Genomic DNA, 20,995 nt, shown 5'->3' with positions numbered 1-20,995 from the left:
GTTTAGAGCTTGGAGCCTGCTTCGAATTCTGTGTCTCCCTCTCTCTCTGCCCCTCCCCTGCTTGTGTGCTCGCTCTCTCGCTCTCTCAAAAATAAAATAAACATTAAAAAAATTTTAAAGAAAGTTGGCTGCAACAGCAAAATGTTAGTTATGTAAAGTAAAGGATATATTAACTAATCTTATTGTCTTGATCACTTCACAATATATATGTAAATCAAATCATCATGTTGCCCACCTAAAACCTACACGATGTTTTATCTCCATTAAATTTCACTAAAGCTGGAAAACAAAACAAAAAAAGTATGGCTGAATGGTATGGGAGAATGAATTTGGAAGATGGAATCAAGGAGACCAATAAGGAGTCTTGGCAGTAGTTCAGACAAAAGCTGATGGTGGTTTGAGGATGTGGTGATAGATGTGGAGAGAGGTGGACAGCGTCCTGATATATTGTGGAGTTGGCAGGACTTACTGGATTGAACATAGGATATGAAGGAAAGAGAAGAATTAAAAATGACTCTTAGATGTTTTGCCTTGCAAAACTGGCAGCATGATGGCTACCCTTTGACAAGGATGCTAAGTCCTAGAATGTAGGGAAGATCCACAAGGCTGACCTATAAACCAACATCGGTATTATTGAGTGACAGAATCAGCAAAAGTTCCCAAACACCAACACCAAACAGTTCCCCCGTAAAGGTATTTTAAAGTGACTTTTAATGGAAGCCTCAGAGTTGTAGCTGACTCTCATTTAGCACTCCCATGCACATTGTCAACTCTCTGGTTATTATACTAGCCCTGCCTGTGCATTGCTCTGCCAAGGGCCCTCTTCCCTGTGCCTGGCAGGGTCATATCAGGCTCAGCTTCAGACAACAGTCCCCCTCCTTCTCTTAGGAGGCTGAGCAGCCTCTCTTCAAATCCACCTCTTCTTGGACCTCATCTATTCTGTCCAGATTATGACAGCTGCAGATTCTTTACTCCTACTGGGCTTTTCTCTCCACTTATTCCTAAAGGCCTCTATGCCACCCCAAGACTTTCCTGCCCAAGGTTTCATCTTGAATCCTCTACTCTACCTCACACCTTGTTACTCCCAGGCAGCTACTCTGACCTTATGTGAGCCTCACCTGGTCTCTCTTCCTCCACAGCAGACCCTCTCCCTATAGAGGGCCGGCTCGTGAACCGCTGTATTCAGGCCAGGAGGAAGTGCCAGGCCGATCCGGTTTGCGGTGCTGCCTACTACCACCTGAATTCCTGCACCTCTAGTATAAGCACCCCGTCACCCACACAGGAACTTTTGGTCCCTGAGGACTGCAGGGAGGCAGCAAAGCACCTCAGGAATAGCTCTCTGATGAGCTGCACATGCCATCGGCGCATGAAGAACCAAGTTGCCTGCCTGGACATTTACTGGACCATTCACCTTGCCCGCAGCCTTGGTGAGGCCCCCCTCATAGAGTGGACTAAGCTAAGGAAGATGGCTCTTGTGGGGTGGTTGTTTAATCCTACAGGTTATAGGCTGCATGGTAGATTCTGGCTGGGATGGTAATGAAGCTCTGCACTTGACATCTACAAGAAGTAGACGGAGGAATTGGCAGTATACTTTTGGGCACCCACAGTGCTGCTCTCTCTTCTTCCTACTTCCCCCTTTCCTACCTGGCAACATGTAGCTGCCTCTTGGCAGAGCTCTGAACCAGACTGTGGCCCAACCTGGGGAGCTCCTGGGACAGAAGTGTATGGAGAAAAGGTGGAGGAAAATGGTCTTAACCCGTACACAGATTCCAAATACAACATAATCCATAAGTTCAGAGACAGTGGGAAACAGCATCCTGGTCCTGCCTTTAACAGAAAGGATACTCGTTAGCCAGACAGAAGATAGTGAGAGAGAAGGACTGGAAGAGCCAAAGAGAGGAGCTTCCTCTGACTCTTTCCAGAGACGCCTCTCTGTATTAGTCAGCTTTTACTGGACTGTGCTGCAGTAACAAAACAGTGTTTTGTAAAACAAAGTTTTCATTCTTGCTCATGTTCTGTGTCAACTATTTCATGTATCTTCTTCATTCTGGGATCCTGGCTGAAGGTACGGTCTCCATCTGGAATGTTCTTTTCTCATGGCAGAGGGAAATGGGTAATGGCAGAAGCAAATGATGCCTTTAAAAGCTACTCAGATGTTACATAAAATACTAACGCTCACATTCCACAAACAAAGCAGATCACATGGCCAAGCCTGAATTCCTGGTGAGGGGGAGTATACTCTTCCCACAGGAGACCCTGAAAATCACATGGCAGTAAGTGTGGAAACCTAAGAGTTCTATCCAAATAGTATAGCAGGCTTCCAGACTAGGATCTTGTGATAATTTCTTTGTCAGGTGGGGATAGGACTCCCCTTGATCTAGTTAACTGTGGACAAAAAGGACCAGTCATCTGCCTGCCTCCAACATATTCTCAGTATACATCAGTGGAACAGGGACTGGAGAACCACCACAAACACTCTCAGAAAGAGGAGGAATGAGAAGCACACAGCAGACATTACTTCATAGCTGTTCTGAAGTCCTCTGCACAAATTGTTGTCTAAGGGCCATCTTAGGGCCCTTAGGGAGTAGGAATTGCTCTTTAATAAGGCCCTGCTTTTGCTCCCTGGGACAGTTGCTTTATCTGTTGTTCTCCAGGGCTCTTGGCCCAGCCCCTACCCATGACAGGTTTCTTTGGCCATATCTGAGAAGGATATTGGAGACTCTCACCTCTTTGAGGAGTGAAGAGCATTCTCAGCTTGCTGCCTACCTGAGAAATGTTGGGGCATTTTAAGTCTCCAGTAGAGTCTATTTGAATCCTGGCTGGTGGCTCTTAGCAGTACAACTTTCTCAAAACATAATTGCTTTTTTTATATCTTTGGTTTCTGTCACCTCTGGTGCCAGTAGCCTTCCCTATAATTCTTTTCAAGACATATATCTCTTTCTAGACTTAATCAGAAGTATCTTGCTCTTATCAGAGGGAGAGCCACTACCCTAGTCTTTTTTCCCTGAGCATAACTGGCAGGATTTATTGATACCATCTTAATCAGTGAGAGATCTCCACAAAGGGCATGATAGCCATATACTTGAATTGGTCTTTGCCCCAAGGCTGAGTCTTAATGGACCTTATTACTCAAAGCATTTTTTTAATTTTATATTTTAATATTTGAATATGAAAACCAGTTCCATCTCTTAATCCTGCAAATCCTGAAATTTCTGGATTTTTTCTTTTCTTTTTCCTCTCTATTTGCAAACTGATCAATTCTTCTCTGAGCTTAACTTTCTTGTAGTACCTTGCAAAATGCAGCCAATGGCAATCAAGACATATTAGTAAAGGGGCACCTGGGTGGCTCAGTCAGTTAAGCTCCTGACTTGGGCTCAGGTCATGATCTTTTAGTTCGTGAGTTCGTGCCCCACATTGGGCTCTGTGCTGACAGCTTGGAACAGTTGGGAGCCTGGAGCCTACTTCAAATTCTGTCTCCTTCTCTCTCTCTGCCCCTCCCCCACTCACACTCTTGTCTCTCAAAAATAAATAAACATTTAAAAATTAAAAAAAGAAGACATACTAGTAACCTTCTGCTTCTCAGCTTCTTTTCCTTAAAGCACAAGCTCATTCAATATAACATCTTCCTTCCAAGTTATTGCAGGCAACAGTTTTCCCAAATGCTTTCCCACTGCATATTGAGGACTGCCATTTTTCATACTTCAGGAACAGCTTATTTACATCCACTCACTGCCCAGTCCCAAAGCCAATAAAATTTTAGATTTTTAGATCTTAGATCTTAGATTTTTTTTTGTTACTGCAGCACTCATTTCTAGATACCAATTAAAATTTTTTAATTTTAATTTTTATTTAATTTATTTTTTTAAGTAAGCTCCATACCCAGTGTGGAACCCAACATGGGGCTTACACTCATGATGCTGAGATCAAGACCTGAGCTGAGATCAAGAGTCAGATGCTTAACCGACTGAGCCACCCAGACAACCCCACCAATTACATTTTTAATAAGAATTTGCCAGGTTATGCTGCAGTAATAACCAACCAACCCCCAAATATCTGGCCTCCTAGAAAAAAAATTTAATTTTTGTTCATGTTACACATCAGCTGTGGGCTTCCTTGAGTGGGATTTGTCTTTGCTCTGTCTTCTTCATTTGATGATCCAGGCTGCTAGAGGGAAAAGAGCAGCAGCAAGACCATGTGATGGTTCTTAAAGCTTCTGCTCAGATGTGATTTATGTCACTTCAGCTCACAATCCACAAGCCAAAGCAAATCACATGGGCAATCCTTATAGTAGGGTGTGGAAGTATACTCCTCTCATAGGGGCCCTGAAAGTCACATGGCAACTGAGGGGGGGGTGTGTGTGTATAATCTTCTCATAGGGTGGGTAGCTAGCAAATAGCTGGAAACAGTAATGCAATTTACCACCCTTTTTGTTCCCTGTTTTCCACTCCTCATCCTAATCAGTTCTCTTTCAGAACTTCCCCAGAGACTTCTCCCTAGATCCTCTTGTCTTCTTGCCTTTCCCCTTGGGAGCTTTCAGGGCTTCCCAGATATCCAGACCATCCTTTCCTACTTGCTTGACCTCATCCATATTTTTTCCTCCCTATAGATGCATTCTCAAAGGCAAACTGGGTGACACTTTGCACTCTTTCATCCTTCTCTTCCAACAAGATTAGCCAACATTTATTGAGTACCTACTGTGTCTATGAGCTATGCAGTGACTTTATGATCTATTATGTCCCCTTAAGGAGCCCACAGCCCCTCCTGTTCCCACCCTCCAATCTGGTCCTCAGGATTCTTATCACCTTGTCTCTAGGTGACTATGAACTGGATGTCTCCCCCTATGAAGACACCGTGACCAGAAAACCCTGGAAAATGAATCTCAGCAAACTGAACATGCTCAAACCAGGTGTGGAGGGCAGTCTGAGGTTGGGACATGAGGGATGGACCCTGAAGGAAGGGTGACTGATGGGGAACACAAGCCAGACGGAGGGCGTGTTGGGAGAGAGTTCTAGCCTGCCACGTAACTAAAGAAGCATTGTGTCAGGGTGGAAGTCTGAGCTGTGAGCATTTGTGGTCTTATATGTCAACAAATAGTTAATAGGGAGGCCATTAGGGCTCCTTGGTTCCAAAAGGTGGGTCTCTACAAAGCGTTTGATGGAGTGGCAGCAGTCCCAGAAAAAAAAAAATGCTGAAATAAAGTAGTTACCCTCATTCGAGGCAGCCAGGAAAGTAGCTTTTTGTCCCTGAAGACTAGGAAATTGCTTGTTTTCATACCATTTTAATGGGATGGGTGAGGTGTTGGGCAGGGAAAATGTTGAGAAAGAATGTGATTGCTCAGGGGTTACTCAGGGTGGGGAGCCATCAGTCTGGCAAGGACTAAAATGCATTTTTTTTTTTGGAAAGTGAGGCTCTTGTGTTAATTGGAAAGGCACACACACACGGACACTCACTTTTTGAGAAAGATAGGAGCTTTGTTGTACAGTTAGTCCTGTATATTGGAATTAGTATTTTGAGAGAAAAGTGTAGAGATTTATGCATAAACACTTACTTATAAGGAATCTGGGAATAACCTGTTCCATTTACTCCATTGTTCTGACTGCTGGAATGTTGTCAATAAAAATATCACCATAATTTCCCCAGCCTCAGAGCACAGGGAACTTTTATGCATGCATCAATCATTAAAGGCAGACAGGTAATATTAAAAATGGGCCAAATAGATGCAAAACCAAACAAAAATCCTCAGCAGAATTTAGTTACATATGTTTTGGACAGTTCAGAAAGTGCTTTAGAATGTTGTAGGGCCTCTAGATGATGATTTCCACCATGAGACTTCAATCCACCATAGGATTGAGGAAAGGGTTTTGGTTATTTGAGCTTTCTGGCCACTTCAAGTCTAGGTAAATGAGTGTAAGATATGTATATGGCCTATTTTATTTTATTTTATTTTATTTTATTTTATTTTATTATTATTTTTTTAACACGTAGGAAAGCTGAGGAGTAGGATGGGGGAAGCTCACAAATACCAGATATAGTTTATGGGTAGAGGGAAAGTCTAGGATTCGCAGTGGACTTATTCCAGGGAGTCCTACCTTTCCTCCTACCCCCACCACCATCCTTGTTAAATCCGAGGTTTGCAGGGGTTCCTAGCAAAACTGGGCTGCACGTTTGCAGAGAGTACTGGTGACTTGGTGCCCTTATCCCCGCAGACTCAGACCTCTGCCTCAAGTTTGCCATGCTATGTACTCTTAATGATAAGTGTGATCGGCTGCGCAAGGCCTATGGGGAAGCGTGCTCGGGATCCCGCTGCCAGCGCCACACCTGCCTCCATCAGCTCCGCGCCTTCTTCGAGAAGGCTTCGGAGCCCCACGCTCAGGGCCTCCTGTTGTGCCCCTGCGCACCGGCCGACCAGGGCTGTGGGCAACGCCGGCGCAACACCATCGCTCCCAGCTGCGCTCTGCCGTCTGGGGCCCCCAACTGCCTGGAGCTGCAGAGCCTCTGCGTCGCTGACCCGTTGTGCAGGTGCCGGTGCCAGGACGGGAGGGCTGGGTGTGGGTAAGGGCGCAGTGCACGCCACTCCTTATGGGTGCTTTCCTGTGCAGAGCTGGGCTTGCCCCCCAGAGGCCGTGGACTGACTTCACCCTGTAGTATTTTCTGAAAACCCTGTGATCAAAAAAAATTGTTTTCCTTTGTGTAAAAACTTCAGAAAATATAAAACGTATAAAATCCATAAGAATCCATCACCTGAAGATAATCTACATACTTTTGGGAGCGTTTCCTTCCAGTCTTTTTTGTATACCCATAAACAAAACTGGATTTTCTAGAAATATATTTGTACCTTCTTTTTTTTTCACTTATGTGCGTATCTCCTGAGCATTTTTCCATGGAGGCAGCAGGGAACAGTGGTGAAGACAGGCTCTGAAGTCAGACAGATGTGAATTTAAATCCTGGCGCTGTTCGATTTTGAGCCCGTCACTTTAAGCTAAAATTCCATCACTTAACCTAACGTTCCTCTGAGTCCTCTGTAAAAAGTGGGATAATAATACAGACCTCATGGGATTCTGGTGAGCGTTAAATTACATAATTTATGTAGAGTGCTTAGCTTACTGGTGCAGAATAAGTGCTCAATAAATGGTGGGTGCTTATTTTGTGTTTTACTGTCCTTTTGGCAACTTGATTTTTAAATGCCTACATTGCATTCCATTTTATGGATGCCCCATACTTTATTTAATCCTTCCTCAATTGTTGGATGTTTAGGTTGCTTTTTTTATTGCTATAAATAATGCAGTAAATATCACTTGTTCATTAATCTTTGTGCACAAATCTAACTATTACGTAGGGTGTGTGGCCATAACTGCCATTACCAAATCAAAGTACACAACTGTTGGTAAGGTGTTTGATATGTACTGTCCAGATAATTTGAAATTCTGACCTGGCTTTCCTCTGCCTTCTCAGGACAAAACATTCACCAAATTGAAGTTATCATCCACTCAAGTAGAATTCGTTGACAGTGAGAGTCACTTATTTTGCAGCCTGGTTCTACCCCTTATTTCTCCGTAACCTTGGGCAAAGTTATTTAACCTCTCTGAGCTCCACTTCCTTCTTCTGTAAAATACTACATAAAAGCTCTCAATCATCATAACACCAACACTTAGCTAGGTACTGTTTTAGGTACTTAGTATGTATTAACTCATGTAAACCTTACAAGATAGATAGTGCTGTTGTTTTTTTATCATCTGCATTTTACAGAGAAGAAACCATAGCAGAGAATGTTTAAATAGCTTGTTGAGACTCATCCAGGTAGTAAGGTTACTGAATGAGGTCTGGAATGAAGAAGTCTGGCCTGGAGTCTGGCCTAACTGCTCTGCTAGACTGCCTATTGTGTTGCTGATAGCTATTACTATCACATAACAAGTGCTGGTCTGGTTGACTAAGATACTGTCCTTTCCTTCAAGGAGTTTGCTTTTGGGTGAGCGTGACAGAGAAATAAACCACCTATCCAACAAAAGGCAAAACGTAAGGAAAATTGCAGAAATATGTACAGAAAAACATACTTGTATCATCTGAAGATAACCAGCCTTACCTATTGTAGGATCAATGTTAGTAATAATAGTCTTTAACATTTAATGAACATTTCATATGTACCAACAACTATGCTAAATGCTGTACATGCAGTCTCTTACCTCATCCTCACAAAAACCCATGAGGAAGTACTGTTTTCATTTCTATTCATAGTTGACAAAACTGAGGTTAAAGAAGCTGCCTGAAATCTCATACCTAGGGATTGTGGAGCCCAAATTCAGAGTGGCATGCTTTGGGACTGGGGTGATCGTGCACTTAATTGTGATAGAAACAGGCTTCACTGAGGGGGAAGCCCTGGACCATGCCCTGAATGCAAAGGAGGATTTGGCATGAAGATGGGTCTGTCATCTAAAGGGGAGCAAGGGTGAAGGCTGCAGACCAGACCCTCAATGGGGACTCTTGAAATTTCCCTTCTTCCAGATCTCGCCTGGTGGATTTCCAGACCCACTGCCATCCTTTGGACATCCTAGGGACCTGTGCAACAGAGCAGTCCAGATGTCTGCGAGCATACATGGGGCTGATTGGTGAGGCTGGGGGCCATATGAAGGGAGCCCACAGGGTGGCTACTCCCGGGGGTGAGAATCCTCTGGAGACTGAACCCAGATGGGGTGGTCCTGAGACAGGTGGCAGAGAGTGGGGGTTGAAGTTTGGGTGGCCTAGGCCCTGACAGTCCTTTATTCACCCCACAGGGACTGCCATGACTCCCAACTTTGTCAGCAATGTCAACATCAGTGTTGCCTTAAGCTGCACCTGCCGAGGCAGTGGCAACCGGCAGGAAGAGTGTGAACAGCTGGAAGAGTCCTTCTCCCACAACTCCTGCCTCAGTGAGTGCATTACACCTGCTCCCAGCCCCCGGGATTGGATCAGCTGGACCCAGTTTGAGGAAAAGGGTCAGCTCTGTGGTCCACACTGGTTCCATCCATCTCCTGCACACAGAGTAGCCCCCTCCTACTCCCTGGTGACCCCTCAAGCTTCCTGTTCAACCTGTCTTGGCCCCAGGGACACTCTTCAGCTTTAGGAATAAGCAAGCAGAATGAAACAATATCCCATTCCTACTCATCCTGCCATATGCCAGGGTCCCTAAGACATTCCCTTTTCTTTCATGGGAGCCTAAGAGATCTCCAACATATGCCCGCTTCTGTTTACCTTCTCTCCTCTCCTCAGTGGAGGCCATTGCAGCTAAGATGCGTTTTCACAGCCAACTCTTCTCCCAGGACTGGGCAGACTCTACCTTTTCTGTGATGGAACACCAGGTAGGGTCTCCTTTATTACACACCTCCTACCTTTACTGGTCTAGCTGGGGGAAACCCAGACAAGGGGACAGATGAGGTGACCTCACTGTGGTCATGAATACTATAGATCTCTAATGGACACATCAGGGGTGGGGGGACAGGCTTTGACTGATGCCAAAGTGGTGAAGGGGGTGGAGCTGACTCCATTCCATTTCTTCTACAGAACAAAAATCCTGCTCTGATGCCACAGCCCTGGGTGCACTCTCTTTTCTCCTGTACACTTACTTTGATTCTTCTCCTGAGCCTCTGGTAGCTGGACTTCCCCTGGGCCCCTCTCCCCTCTACCACACCAGCCTGACCTTCAGCCTGCAAGGGGTAAGGAAAGAGCGGCATCAGGAAGGAGGTGCAGTAAACAACATGGCGACCCTCAGTCCATACTGCATATCCACCTGACTCCACATGGGGCCATCGTTGAAACTGACTCATTCCCTCCTCAGCCCTTCCTTAGGACTTGGTGACCATGGTTTAGCCATATCTTCTGGTGGAGACCATCTCTACCAGTCACTCTTATAATCCTTTCCTCTTGCCCACCAGAATCACCCAGGCTCTAACAAATCAGTCATTATCTATTGCATTCTCCAGGTAGGCAGGGCTGGATGTTCTGAGGCAGCATAGAAAGACAGTCCCCATTGTAAGGAAGGCTGGTGCAAGACTCCTACCCCCTTGTCTCCTCCTCTGAATGGGATATAGGAACCTAGTGCCTACCCTACCTGGGGATCCATCAGAGCATTTGAGCCTCAGGAAACGGAACATTTGGGTTTTGCTTTCTTCCTGCTACTGTCCTGAAGTATCCCCAGCCCCTTGGATCATAATTAAACATTTGGCTTAAAACTTTGCTCTTTTCCTGTTTTCTCGCATTGTGAATTTATGTAGAATTAGAAGTGTTACAGGTACAAGAATAGAGGTGGCCAGGACCAGGAGACACAGTTACCCTCCCACCAATTGCTGTGTGACCTCAGCAATTCTCTCAACGTCCCTGTGTACTTAACATGGAGTTGGAAGGAAAAATAGCTTATGTGAGGCTTTGGACCTGGTATCTGTCCCAGATCCAGCCATATCTGGGATACTACCTGGGATCTGCCACAGGAGCTGAGAGGGGAGTATCCCCAGTCAACCAAAGCATTTATTGAGCACCTGCTCGTGTTATTGGCTTGCTCCAGACCATGATGGGGGCCAGAGGAAATGAGAGACTGGTCCTCAATCCCATTTGCAATCCTGTTGGGATAAGGAAACAAAGTAGTTGGGAAAATATATTTATAGAGCTGTGGACATTTGTCTATTCATTCACTCACTCTTTGCTTAAGCATCTGATGAGTGCTGGCTCAGCAAGGCACTGTGCTGGATGCAGGAGATTCTGGAGTACTGATTCAGATACTGTTTTCAAGTCTTTTAGACTCCAGAGCAGAGGAATAGACAAGACAAGAAGAACAAGACAGTGCGATAAGTGCTGTACAATAATTATAATAATAACTGTCATTTATTGAGCCTCTACTGCATGCAAGTACATGCATTAATTCATTTGATCTTCCAACAGTATTTGACTTTATTAGTTAATAGCTATATGACCTTGGGCTCAACCTTTCTAGACCTCATTATCTACATCTGTAATGTGAAAAAGCATAGAACCCACTTCATAAGGAATGAGATAATCCATATAAAAGCATTGGAACTGACACAATATAAGAACTCAGAAAAGTTAGCAATTACAGTATGTGGTTTTTGTAGAACATTTGGACAATACAGACAATTATAAAGAAGAAAGTAAAATACTCTAAAATCCCACCAGCAAACTGCCAAATGCTCTCTGCCTATATGTGCACATGAAAATCTATGGGTATGTATAACTTTATATAAGTGGGATCAGACACTGCATGTCACTGTGTAAGTCACAGATATCTTTCAGCATGCATGAGTAGAGCTTGAACTACATCATCCTTTTTATCAGCTTCAGAGCATGGACTTATATGAATGCATATTCCTACATATATCATTTATTTAACCAGTTATTTATCAATGGATATTTGGTTGTCTTCCCATTTTTCTCTCAACCAAGTTTTAAGGTAGTGAGCAGGTGACTGGCGGTAGGATGTGCAGAAATGCTGCCAGAGTGGCGGGTAGAATAGGGAAGCCTCTTCTTACACATTTTTGTATCCCCATAGTACACGCTGCCCCCAGAAAATGCTAGGTCAACATTCCTCCCTGCAAACTTCAGTGGGGGCACTTGGAGACCTTCCCCTTCACCCCTCCCAGGAAGATCTCTGAGCTGGCAAAACCTCTCCATTTGCTTTGACTCCATTAGCCTGGGGCTGGGGGTGTGAATGGTACAGTCATTCCTTGCTAAGTGCTTGAATTAGACTAATAGGTCATCTGTGCTTTTCTCTGAATAAGGTCCAAATTTCTGGTAAACAACTAGGCCACTCCCCAAGCCCAGGGCCCAGAGCCAAGACCTGGGGTGGGGGCACAGTGGCTGGACTGAAGCTTTTAATGGTATCCTGGCTGATTGGAATGGCGAATGCCATTAGACTAGCTCCTGGGTAACAAGGAGGGAAGGGCCACTGACAGCAGTGGTAAATGGGGAGTGCTGAATTACAGGCCTCTGCATCATTGGGGTAGAGCAGACTGTCTTTTATTTTATTTATTTTTTCAGACTGTCTTTTAAACAACGCCCTTCATATTCACCCATTCATTCATTCATGCATTCATTCAACAAACCTTTAACAAGCATTTGCTCTGTGCCAGGTTGTAAGTATTTTTCAAGATCTTTCCTTGACCATTTATGAGCTGCCATTTTGGTGAAGGGGCAGCCCAGGACTCTAGCAGCCAGACCTCAAGTTTGGGCAGTTGAGACTTTTCATTTATTCTGGTTGATTATAACCCTCAGCTCTTTGACCTTGGGAAATACGCTTTACCCCTCTGAGCCACCATTTCTTCCTGTCCACTGGGGATGCCAATAGAAATACCTAACTTAAAGGGTTGCCATTTTTATTTTGCTTTTCTAATTTAAAAAAATTTTAAAGTTTATTTATTTACGTAGAGAGTTGGGGAGGGGCAGAGAGAGAAAGAATCCCAAGCAGACTCTGCACTGCCTGCAGCACAGATCCCAACATGGGGCTCAAACCCACAAACCATGAAGTCATGACCTGAGCCAAAACCAACAATCAGATGCTTAACCGACTGAGCCACTGACACCCCTGTTTTGCTTTTCTTACAAAAATAAATATAACATCATCAATTTATCTTCAGCCAAAAAAAACTAATTGGCAGTATCAACTAATGTTTATATCAATTTTAATGGTTTTGGTTGGCAAGTTTTTGGCTTCTTATTTCTATAAAAGCTTATAAGCATGAGGAATTTATGCTTGTTTTGCTCTCCATGCATATTTAAGTTAGATAATAGTAAAAATATTTAAAACCTATTTTAAAAATCACGATTTTTTTGAAGACTGGAAGTAATACTTAGCACAGCATCTGATACAAGATGGATACTCAATAAATGGCAGCTATTATTATTATGACCTCTGGGAGGGGATCTGTGGGTACCAGATGTTCTGCTTCCTGCCCAGGAGGAGTGGTGAGTGATGGTGCTGGCTTTCCTTCCAACTGTGGGCTGAATTCTGGGTGGGGCTGCCCCTGGGAGATACTATTCAAGCTCTGAACTCCAAGATGTAAGCCAGAACTCTGTGTCTGTGTCTCAGATCTGAGGGACCTTGGACAAGGCACAGAGTCAAAGAGAGTTAATGTGTTAGTCAAGGATCTTTTGGTTGAATGTAACAGAAATATTGGAATTACTTAGTAAAAGGGGAATGTCCTGAAACCCAACCCCAGGAAATTCATCCAGGCCTTGGGGTGCTGAGACTGGTGAGTCAGGAACCAGTCTTTTTTTTTTTTTTTTTTTTTAATTAAAAAAAATTTTTTTTCAACGTTTATTTATTTTTGGGACAGAGAGAGACAGAGCATGAACGGGGGAGGGGCAGAGAGAGAGGGAGACACAGAATCGGAAACAGGCTCCAGGCTCTGAGCCATCAGCCCAGAGCCCGACGCGGGGCTCGAACTCACGGACCGCGAGATCGTGACCTGGCTGAAGTCGGACGCTTAACCGACTGCGCCACCCAGGCGCCCCAGGAACCAGTCTTGATTGCCCTCTCTCGAAGGCCTAGACATCTTGAACCATCTACTTCATTCTTTCTGCAGACCTACTTCGAGTTCACCTAAGTGATCTCCCATTCTAGTTCGAAATTCACAGAAAATCTGATTGTCTATGCATAGGTTCTAGATTGGCTTTTCTGGGTTGAGAGACAATGCCAGGCCTGTGTGAGGGACACAGAGTGGCTCAGACAGGCCCAATGGCATAGACTCCTGTCAGGGAATTGCAGTGGGTCTTAATTACCTGAAGTCAGGGCTTGCTTCTTTAGTGGCTTCTTTCCTGGCCTTGGAGTATCTCCTGAGCTTCCTTATTGGATGCCCTGAAGGGATGGGAATGTAGGAACACAGACCAGGTGCCGAGGCTCTGGGTCTGAGAAGTACCCTTGGAGCTAGATCTGAGTGGAGGTTCTTTTTTAATTTTTTTTTTAATGTTTGTTTATTTTTGAGAGAGAGGGACAGAGACAGAGCATGAGTAGGGGAGGGGCAGAGAGGGAGACACAGAGTCCAAAGTAAGCTCCAGGCTCTGAGCTGTCAGCACAGAGCCTGATGGGGGCTTGAACTCATGAACCATGATCTCATGACCTGAACCGAAATCAGATGTTTAACCGACTGAGCCATCCAGGTGCCCCTGAGTGGAGGTTCTTTATGGCTGCAGAAGGAGGCTTTGCTAGGTTTTTGGTTCTGGCAGTTGAAGAGTAAGGCAAATTGAAGGGAATCAGAGAATGCCATTCCTAAATATACTACTTGGTGTAAGGATTATTTTGACCTGAAGATGATAGAGAATCAACAGATTCAGGAAGAGTTCTGTGCCCTCCCCTTAACTGTCTGAAAGCAGGGCATGATTGAGGATGGGGAATCAACACCAAGATGAGTTTGCAAAAACCAGCCTTCCTAAAATAGCCCTTATCTTCCATTAGTTTCCCCCATATACTTCCTAGTCACTTCCCCACAATTTATTGTCCTGTGCCCCCAAACCCTCTTTACTTTGTTAAAAGGGTAAATAAGACCCCTAATTTAACCTCAGGTCTTATTTGAGTTTCACTTCTTTTTGTAAACTCCTGTGCAGGTAAATATTAATACAATTTTTGCCTTTTCTCCTGTTAATCTGTGTTTTGTTAGTTTAATACACAGGTTTCCTGATACTGAACATAAGAGGTAGAAGAAAAGATTTTTCCCTTTGACAAAAGCACTGCCATTTCTTTGGCTAATAACCCTCTATCTTCACCTCTACATCCCATCTGACCAACATTCGTAGTCTCTCACCCTCTTTCTTCTCTTAGGATCTCTGGTTGTCAGAAACTCCAGTCTCTTTTTAGCATCTCTGCTTCTCTCAGGAGGAAGACTCTTCACATCTGGAGCTTGGGAGACTTGGTCCAATAAAATTCCCCTTGCACATATTGAGCTGGTCAAGGCCCTAACTGACATACTGTACATGGGTGTGGAGGTGGAGGACTAACATTTATTAAGAGCTTCATGTGTGCAAAGCATAATGCTAATGGCTTAATGAGCATTATTTCATTTACTTTTCAGAACTATCCTATTTTTTCCCTCTGTTTTACAAGGGGCTTAACAAGGCCAAGCAATTTGTCCAAGTTACAGGGCTAACAAGTGACTGATCCAGGAATCAAACCTCAGCCTTCCTGACTCCCAGGCATAATCTTTGATACACATCACATTTGTCCAGTGTTGGGGTGAGGCCCTATGTCTTAAATTAGAACAGAGACTATGATGAGGAGTGTGGGGGTAAGGGGGAGCTCTTTTAGGCTATAGTTATGGTTTCCGGGAAGAGAAGGTATTTTGGCTGGACCTTGAAGAAGTAGGATTTAATTAGGCAGAAATGGGGGGGGGCACCCCAAAAACCAGAATGAGCAGAGACTGGAAAGGGCAGGGAGTGTTGAGGGAATTACAGGTAGTCTGCCGTGACTGGAGTTCTTTGGGGGGAAGGTGCTCCCAGGTCTTCAGGGTCACTCATTTCCCAACCTGACTGCCTGGGCGAGGGAGGTGTCTCCTCTGCAGACACACCAACTGCAGAGCTGCTGTTCTGAAAACCAGGCCCATGGAGCAGGCAGGAATCCTGAGGAAACAATGTGAAGATTTCTGGCCTGGCATGCTTGGCATCCGCGACCACAGGGAGCTCCATGGCCCCTTGACCCCTTGCTGACATCCCAGGGCACAGAGGTCAGTGTGTGGCAGGGAGAGGATGAAGTGAGCCTGTGTCTGGGCTGGGAACAGTGACAGGCAGAAAGGAGGAGCCCATCCCCCACAGAGGGCTAGAGCAAATAGCCCCTCCCTGGGCTGACCCCACTCCAGTTGCTGTGGTCAGCTTGAATATCAGGCATTTGTTCTGGGAGTATGGTCTCCCCAGATTTTGGTTGGCTTTGGGGTTCCAATGGAGGCTTCTTCCTGCTGAGCACCTACTGTGGACCACATAGGGCAGGCAGTAGGTTGCCACAGAGATGAAGACAAGTATTGTGGTAGAGACAGATAGACAAATAATAAAGACATCATTATTTGAGTACTTGGTCTGTGTCAAACACTGCACTAAGAGCTCAATGTGTATATCTTTTTAAAGCTGAGCTGCCTCATAGGCTTGTCTCCACATGGTATCAATCTGGCATCCACAATATTTGAAACAAATTTAAATAATGATTGCACAGTCTTTTGGAAAAAATACACAGCAAAACTTAACATCCTCTTTTCCCATCTGTTTCTCTGTATTATATGTACAAAGCAGCCATCTCTACACAATCTTTCCTCTCTCTCCATGCTCCTCAGTAGAGGTTTATGCCATGAATATATACAGTTAATATTTTTTCCCTTATCTCACGTGTATAATCCAATTGAAACTTCATTACAGCCCTCTGAAGGCAGGCACTATTATCCCCATTTTACAGATGGGGATAGAAGTCTAGAAGTTAATTCTTGCCCAGAGTCACACAGCTAATCACTGGCAAGTGCATTTGAAGCAGATTCTGTTTATCGTGTAAGAGCATGTGATCCAGGGCCTGTGAGACTCCTGAGGGACAGTCAAGACAGTCAATTCATGGGGGGGCTTCATTCGGAGGAGGCTACATTTGAGTAGAACCTTAAAGGATAATAGAAGGTCAACAAACAGAGATGAGCGACAGAAGTGTTTCTTAGGAAGGGAGCGACACCTAAGAGGTGAGCACATCATACAGTGGGATGTCCAGAGAGAGACAATCTTGTTCCTCTCCCTCTGAAGAGTGGTTCCTCTCCTCCTGCATGTAGGAGACTTGCCTCATTTCCCATCTTTGCCCTAGGCAGATTCTGCCTGTGCCCTTTAACAGTCTCCGTCACAAAGCGGCCTTGTGGCTTCTGAAAGAGACCCTCTAATTCAGGCTGGCTCCCTACCACCCACCCCCACGCCCCAAAGGGGAAGAGAACTCCCTTCTAGGCCAAGTTAAATCACTTAATTCTTAAGGAATTACATGTCAAGCTTGTGTCAGGGAACATAGCTCTCTAGTCTTTAAGAAAAACATGTTGTAGTGCAAAGAGTACAATGGAAAGTGGATCCAGCCTGATCTGGGTTTGAATTTCAGCAAAACTCTCAGCCGAGTGAGTTCAAGCAAATTGCTTAATCTTGTGAAGCTTCAGCCTCTTGATCTAGAAAATGACTATTGCTAAAAAGTGGTGACTGATAGATTTGTCAGAGAGGAAGAGGAAATGGCTGGCTGGGAATATATTGATCTAATATTTACTTCAGTGTTAGGTGTCAGGGACTTGTCAAATCCAGGTTTCTCCTGCAGGAAGTGTACAGTATGAGATGTTAGGTACTTGGGTGGGAAGGTGACTCCCAAGAAGTAGAAGGAAAGAGAGGAGGAGGTGGCTAAGCATGGACAGGGTTCCCAGTCCTGAAGTCTTGTTGCCTTGCTGGAACAATTCCATGAACCTCTCCTAGCCTCAGTTTCCTCACTTTGAAATGCCAACCCAACTTAATGAATATTGGCCAAACTCTTGAATTGCTATTTCATCCATTTTATTTTTAAATATATTTTTCCATAATTTGCCTCATCCCAGAGGAGATTTGAGGTGATATTTATTTATTTATTTATTTATTGTTTTAAAATGCTTATTTTTGAGAGTAAAAGACAGGGCATGAGTGGGGGAGGGGCAGAGAGAGAGAGGGAGACACACACACACAGGATCTGAAGCAGGCTCCAGGCTCCAAACGTCAGCACAGAACCTGATGTGGGGCTCAAACTCACGAACTCTTGAGATCATGATCTGAGCCGAAGTTGGACACTTAACCAACTGAGCCATCCAGGTGCCCCTGAGGTGACTTTTAAAAATACACATTTTGGGGCACTTGGGTGACTTAGTCGGTTAAGCGTTGGACTCTTGATCTTGGCTCAGGTCATGATCTCACAGTTCATGAGACAGAGATCCAAGTCGGGCTCTGTGCTTAATAGCAAAGAACCTGCTTGGGATTCTCTCTCTCTCTCTCTCTCTCTCTCTCTCTCTCTCTCTCTCTCCCTCTCTCTCTCTCTCTTCCACTCCTCTCCCTCTCTCTCTCAAAATAAATAAATATACTAAAAAAAAAAAAAATAAAACTAATACAAAATGAAAATAAAGGCCCGCAAACCAGGTTGCAGAGAGAATCAGAGTAAAACAGTGAATGACCGTCAGATCATTTCAGTAACCTGTAAAACCTGTGAAAAGGTCCTGCGCAAATGAATCCCATTTTCACAGAACCCTTAGCATATAATACTTGCCTGTAGTAGAGGTTAGAAAATATATCTTAACCAGAGCTACAGGTAATATTTCTATTTCACAAATGAAACTGAGGTTAAGTCCTGCCGTGGTCCCAGTATATAATGTGCATGGGTGAAGGGGAGGGAGGAAAAATCCTTTGTAACTTATACTGAAGTATGAAGGTTGGGACCCCTGTGTGTTTGTGTTTGTCAAAAGACCACAAGCTGCCTCGGCTTTCTCCGTCCCCTAAGGGATTACAGACCTGACCATTTGGGTGAAATGACCATTCAGGAGAGGGAAGGCAAAGGAGAATAAACCCCAATCAGTATTTAAATGAGTTATCCTGTCACACTAAATATTGAGTGCTTATTATGTGCCACCTAGTGTGCTAAGCACTTCACATTTTGTATATTTTACATTTAAATTTAGTTTAAATTTCACATTTAAGTACAGTTTAAATTATATATTGGAGGGTAGGAAGCTTACGAGATAAGGGCACACTCGGGTAAGAAAGGGTGGGAGTCCCACCTCCCTCAGCCGCTTGCTGCACAGCCTTGGTGATTGCTGTGTTCCTCCACTTGTGAGTCCCAGTTTCCTCCATCCGCCTCTTGGGTCGTTGTAATGAATCAGTAAGCTTAAAGCATGTTAAATGTTCTGCCCAGTGTTGGCACAAACTAAGCAACAACAGCATAAACAACGGCAGCAAACGTTTAGTGACGGATCAGGACCGAAGGCGCATCCAAAACCTGAAACACGACCCCCCACGTCGGACCCCAGTGGCAGGGCTCCGGGTTTAGTCAGGGCGGTAACGGCCGCTCCCACTCCCACCGCTGGCGCGGCTCCTCGGCGCGGGCTCCTCGGCGCGGGCAGAACCGCGGTGGGGAAGCCGCAGGCTGCGTGCGGGGAGGCGCGCCGCCTAATGCAGTTGTCAGTTAATTAGGGGAGAAGGTTAGGTCATTAACGGCGGGATCGATGCAAAGGGAATTAAGAGGCTCTGGCAGCGTCGCCGCCGAGCTCTCTGCGCGGGCCCGGGGCCGCATTCAACAAAAATTCGATACGCATTAGCAGAGGATCGGAGGCCGCCCGGGTCGCGAGGCCGCCGAGCGCACGAGCTGCTCCTGGGTCAGGCGGCCAGGGCGGGACTCGGTGCCCTGCTGGGAAGAGCCGGTGCCTGGGCGGGCACCACTGCCTGCGCGCGCCGCCCGGGAGTCTCTGGGAGGTGCGGGGTGCAAGGCGAGGGAGGCTGGAGGTCCTCGCAGGCGAGCATGGCCGCTTGTTCCTGGGGAGGCTGCGGGTACGATGACGGGTTAACGTTTAAACATTCCAAAGAGCTCCTCCCGCGGTTCCCCAACTCACTCTACCACTGCCCCTCACCGGCCCCCCTGCCACTCATTCTTCAGACCCAGTGACCTTAGTCACAGGGAAGCTGCCCTGACCTCCCCAGACTAGGCCAGGCCACCCTGTAACCCTCCCACCCAGTACTTACCTCTCCTTCATAGCATTTATCACAGTGTTGTTACATGTGTGCGATCTGTACAACTTTCTGGCCAATGCCTTTCTCCTGACCAGATTGCAAACTCCAGGAAAGTGAGGCAATGTACATCTGTTTTGTTTACCTGCGCCCACAAAGCCTGGAACATGGCCGGTGCTCAGTAAATATTTGCAGGAAGAATGAATCCCCTCAGCAACCCAGTGAGTTAGTTGGTAGGATGAGGAAATGATGGCTCAAATAAATGAAGTGACCTGCCCAACATCACAGCCATCTTCCAGCCTCCAAGCCCTTTCCTTGAACAAATGTTCTCATCTGTCTGAATATTAGCTTTTCCATCCAGGGAAAAATAATTTATAGCTGCCTTCATACTATGTGCCAGGGAGTGTGCTAATATTTATTTGTATTTGCTCCTTTAATTCTTACAACAACCCCGTGAAATACAAATCATTGGTTTTAAAGGAGGAATTTGAAACTAGCAAGGGCTGGGCCCATCATTTGCCTGTTTGCCCTCAGATCCATCACCCCCTTTCTGATACTGTTTTTCATGGGTGGGCCACCCCCACACTTCTACCTCCATTCCACCTCCCATCAGGCTGGATTTCCCAGGCTCCTTTGTCAGCTGGATTTTGGCTGATTTTGGCCAATGGTAGCCACTGTACAAGATTGGAGAGCTGAGGATAGGAGGACCCAGAATACCCCTATCCTTGACAGCTTCTGGGCTCCATGTCCTTCCTTTGGCCTCCAGACTAGATGGTAGTGGTTTCTTGCTCTTGCTAATCTCTGGGTTACCTCACTTACCTCGTATGGCTTTAAAGTTCTTCTGTCATTTCTGCCACCTGAGTGGCCACAGTGTTAAACTCTCTATATTAAATTTCCTCTGTTTGAAATAGTTCGAGTAAATTAATTTTCCTGTAAGAGCTATGATTTGAATCCAGATCTGTCCGACCATGAAGATGTGCTTAAAACTTTCCCCAGGAGATGAGAGCAGGCAAAGCAGTGCAAGAGTGATAACCATTTAACCACCCTGCCCAGAGAGCTCTTTCTAGGTCCCTTCTGTGAGAGAAATTAAAGATAATGGTCCACTCATAAAACCTATTCATTATTTATTTTTAGGTTTAAGAAATTCTACTTTCCATAGCTAAAATATTGTTTATACCTAGAAATGAAGATGTTAATAGCATCTACCCACTAGAGATATGAAGATTTAACGAACTAATGTATGCCAAACACCTCGCATGTGGTAGATGTCCCATGACAACTCCTTCCCCCACTCCTT

The 20,995-nt window shown here is 45.1% G+C and overlaps 1 protein-coding gene across 5 annotated transcripts in view; it reads left to right on the top strand.

Annotated features, from left to right (window-relative positions):
• The window catches only part of GFRA3 (GDNF family receptor alpha 3), a 39,789-nt gene that overhangs the window by 5,524 nt on the left and 13,270 nt on the right, over positions 1–20,995 (top strand). The window contains exons 2-8 of one of the 5 annotated variants that reach the window (XM_045490324.1): positions 1,140–1,427; positions 4,814–4,906; positions 6,207–6,519; positions 8,500–8,603; positions 8,769–8,903; positions 9,244–9,332; positions 9,535–10,206. In XM_045490324.1, coding sequence (XP_045346280.1) covers positions 1,140–1,427; positions 4,814–4,906; positions 6,207–6,519; positions 8,500–8,603; positions 8,769–8,903; positions 9,244–9,332; positions 9,535–9,624 — 1,112 coding nt within the window. In that variant the 3' untranslated portion in view covers positions 9,625–10,206. Of the gene's footprint in view, positions 1–1,139; positions 1,428–4,813; positions 4,907–6,206; positions 6,520–8,499; positions 8,604–8,768; positions 8,904–9,243; positions 9,333–9,534; positions 10,207–20,995 lie in introns of those variants that run through there. The other 4 variants (XM_045490310.1, XM_045490315.1, XM_045490342.1 and 1 more) reach the window with 4 other exon arrangements.

The sequence above is a fragment of the Leopardus geoffroyi genome, chromosome A1 (genome assembly GCF_018350155.1).
Source record: "Leopardus geoffroyi isolate Oge1 chromosome A1, O.geoffroyi_Oge1_pat1.0, whole genome shotgun sequence".
Classification (NCBI taxonomy): domain Eukaryota; kingdom Metazoa; phylum Chordata; class Mammalia; order Carnivora; family Felidae; genus Leopardus; species Leopardus geoffroyi.
This window is presented reverse-complemented; position numbering and strand designations above follow the sequence as displayed.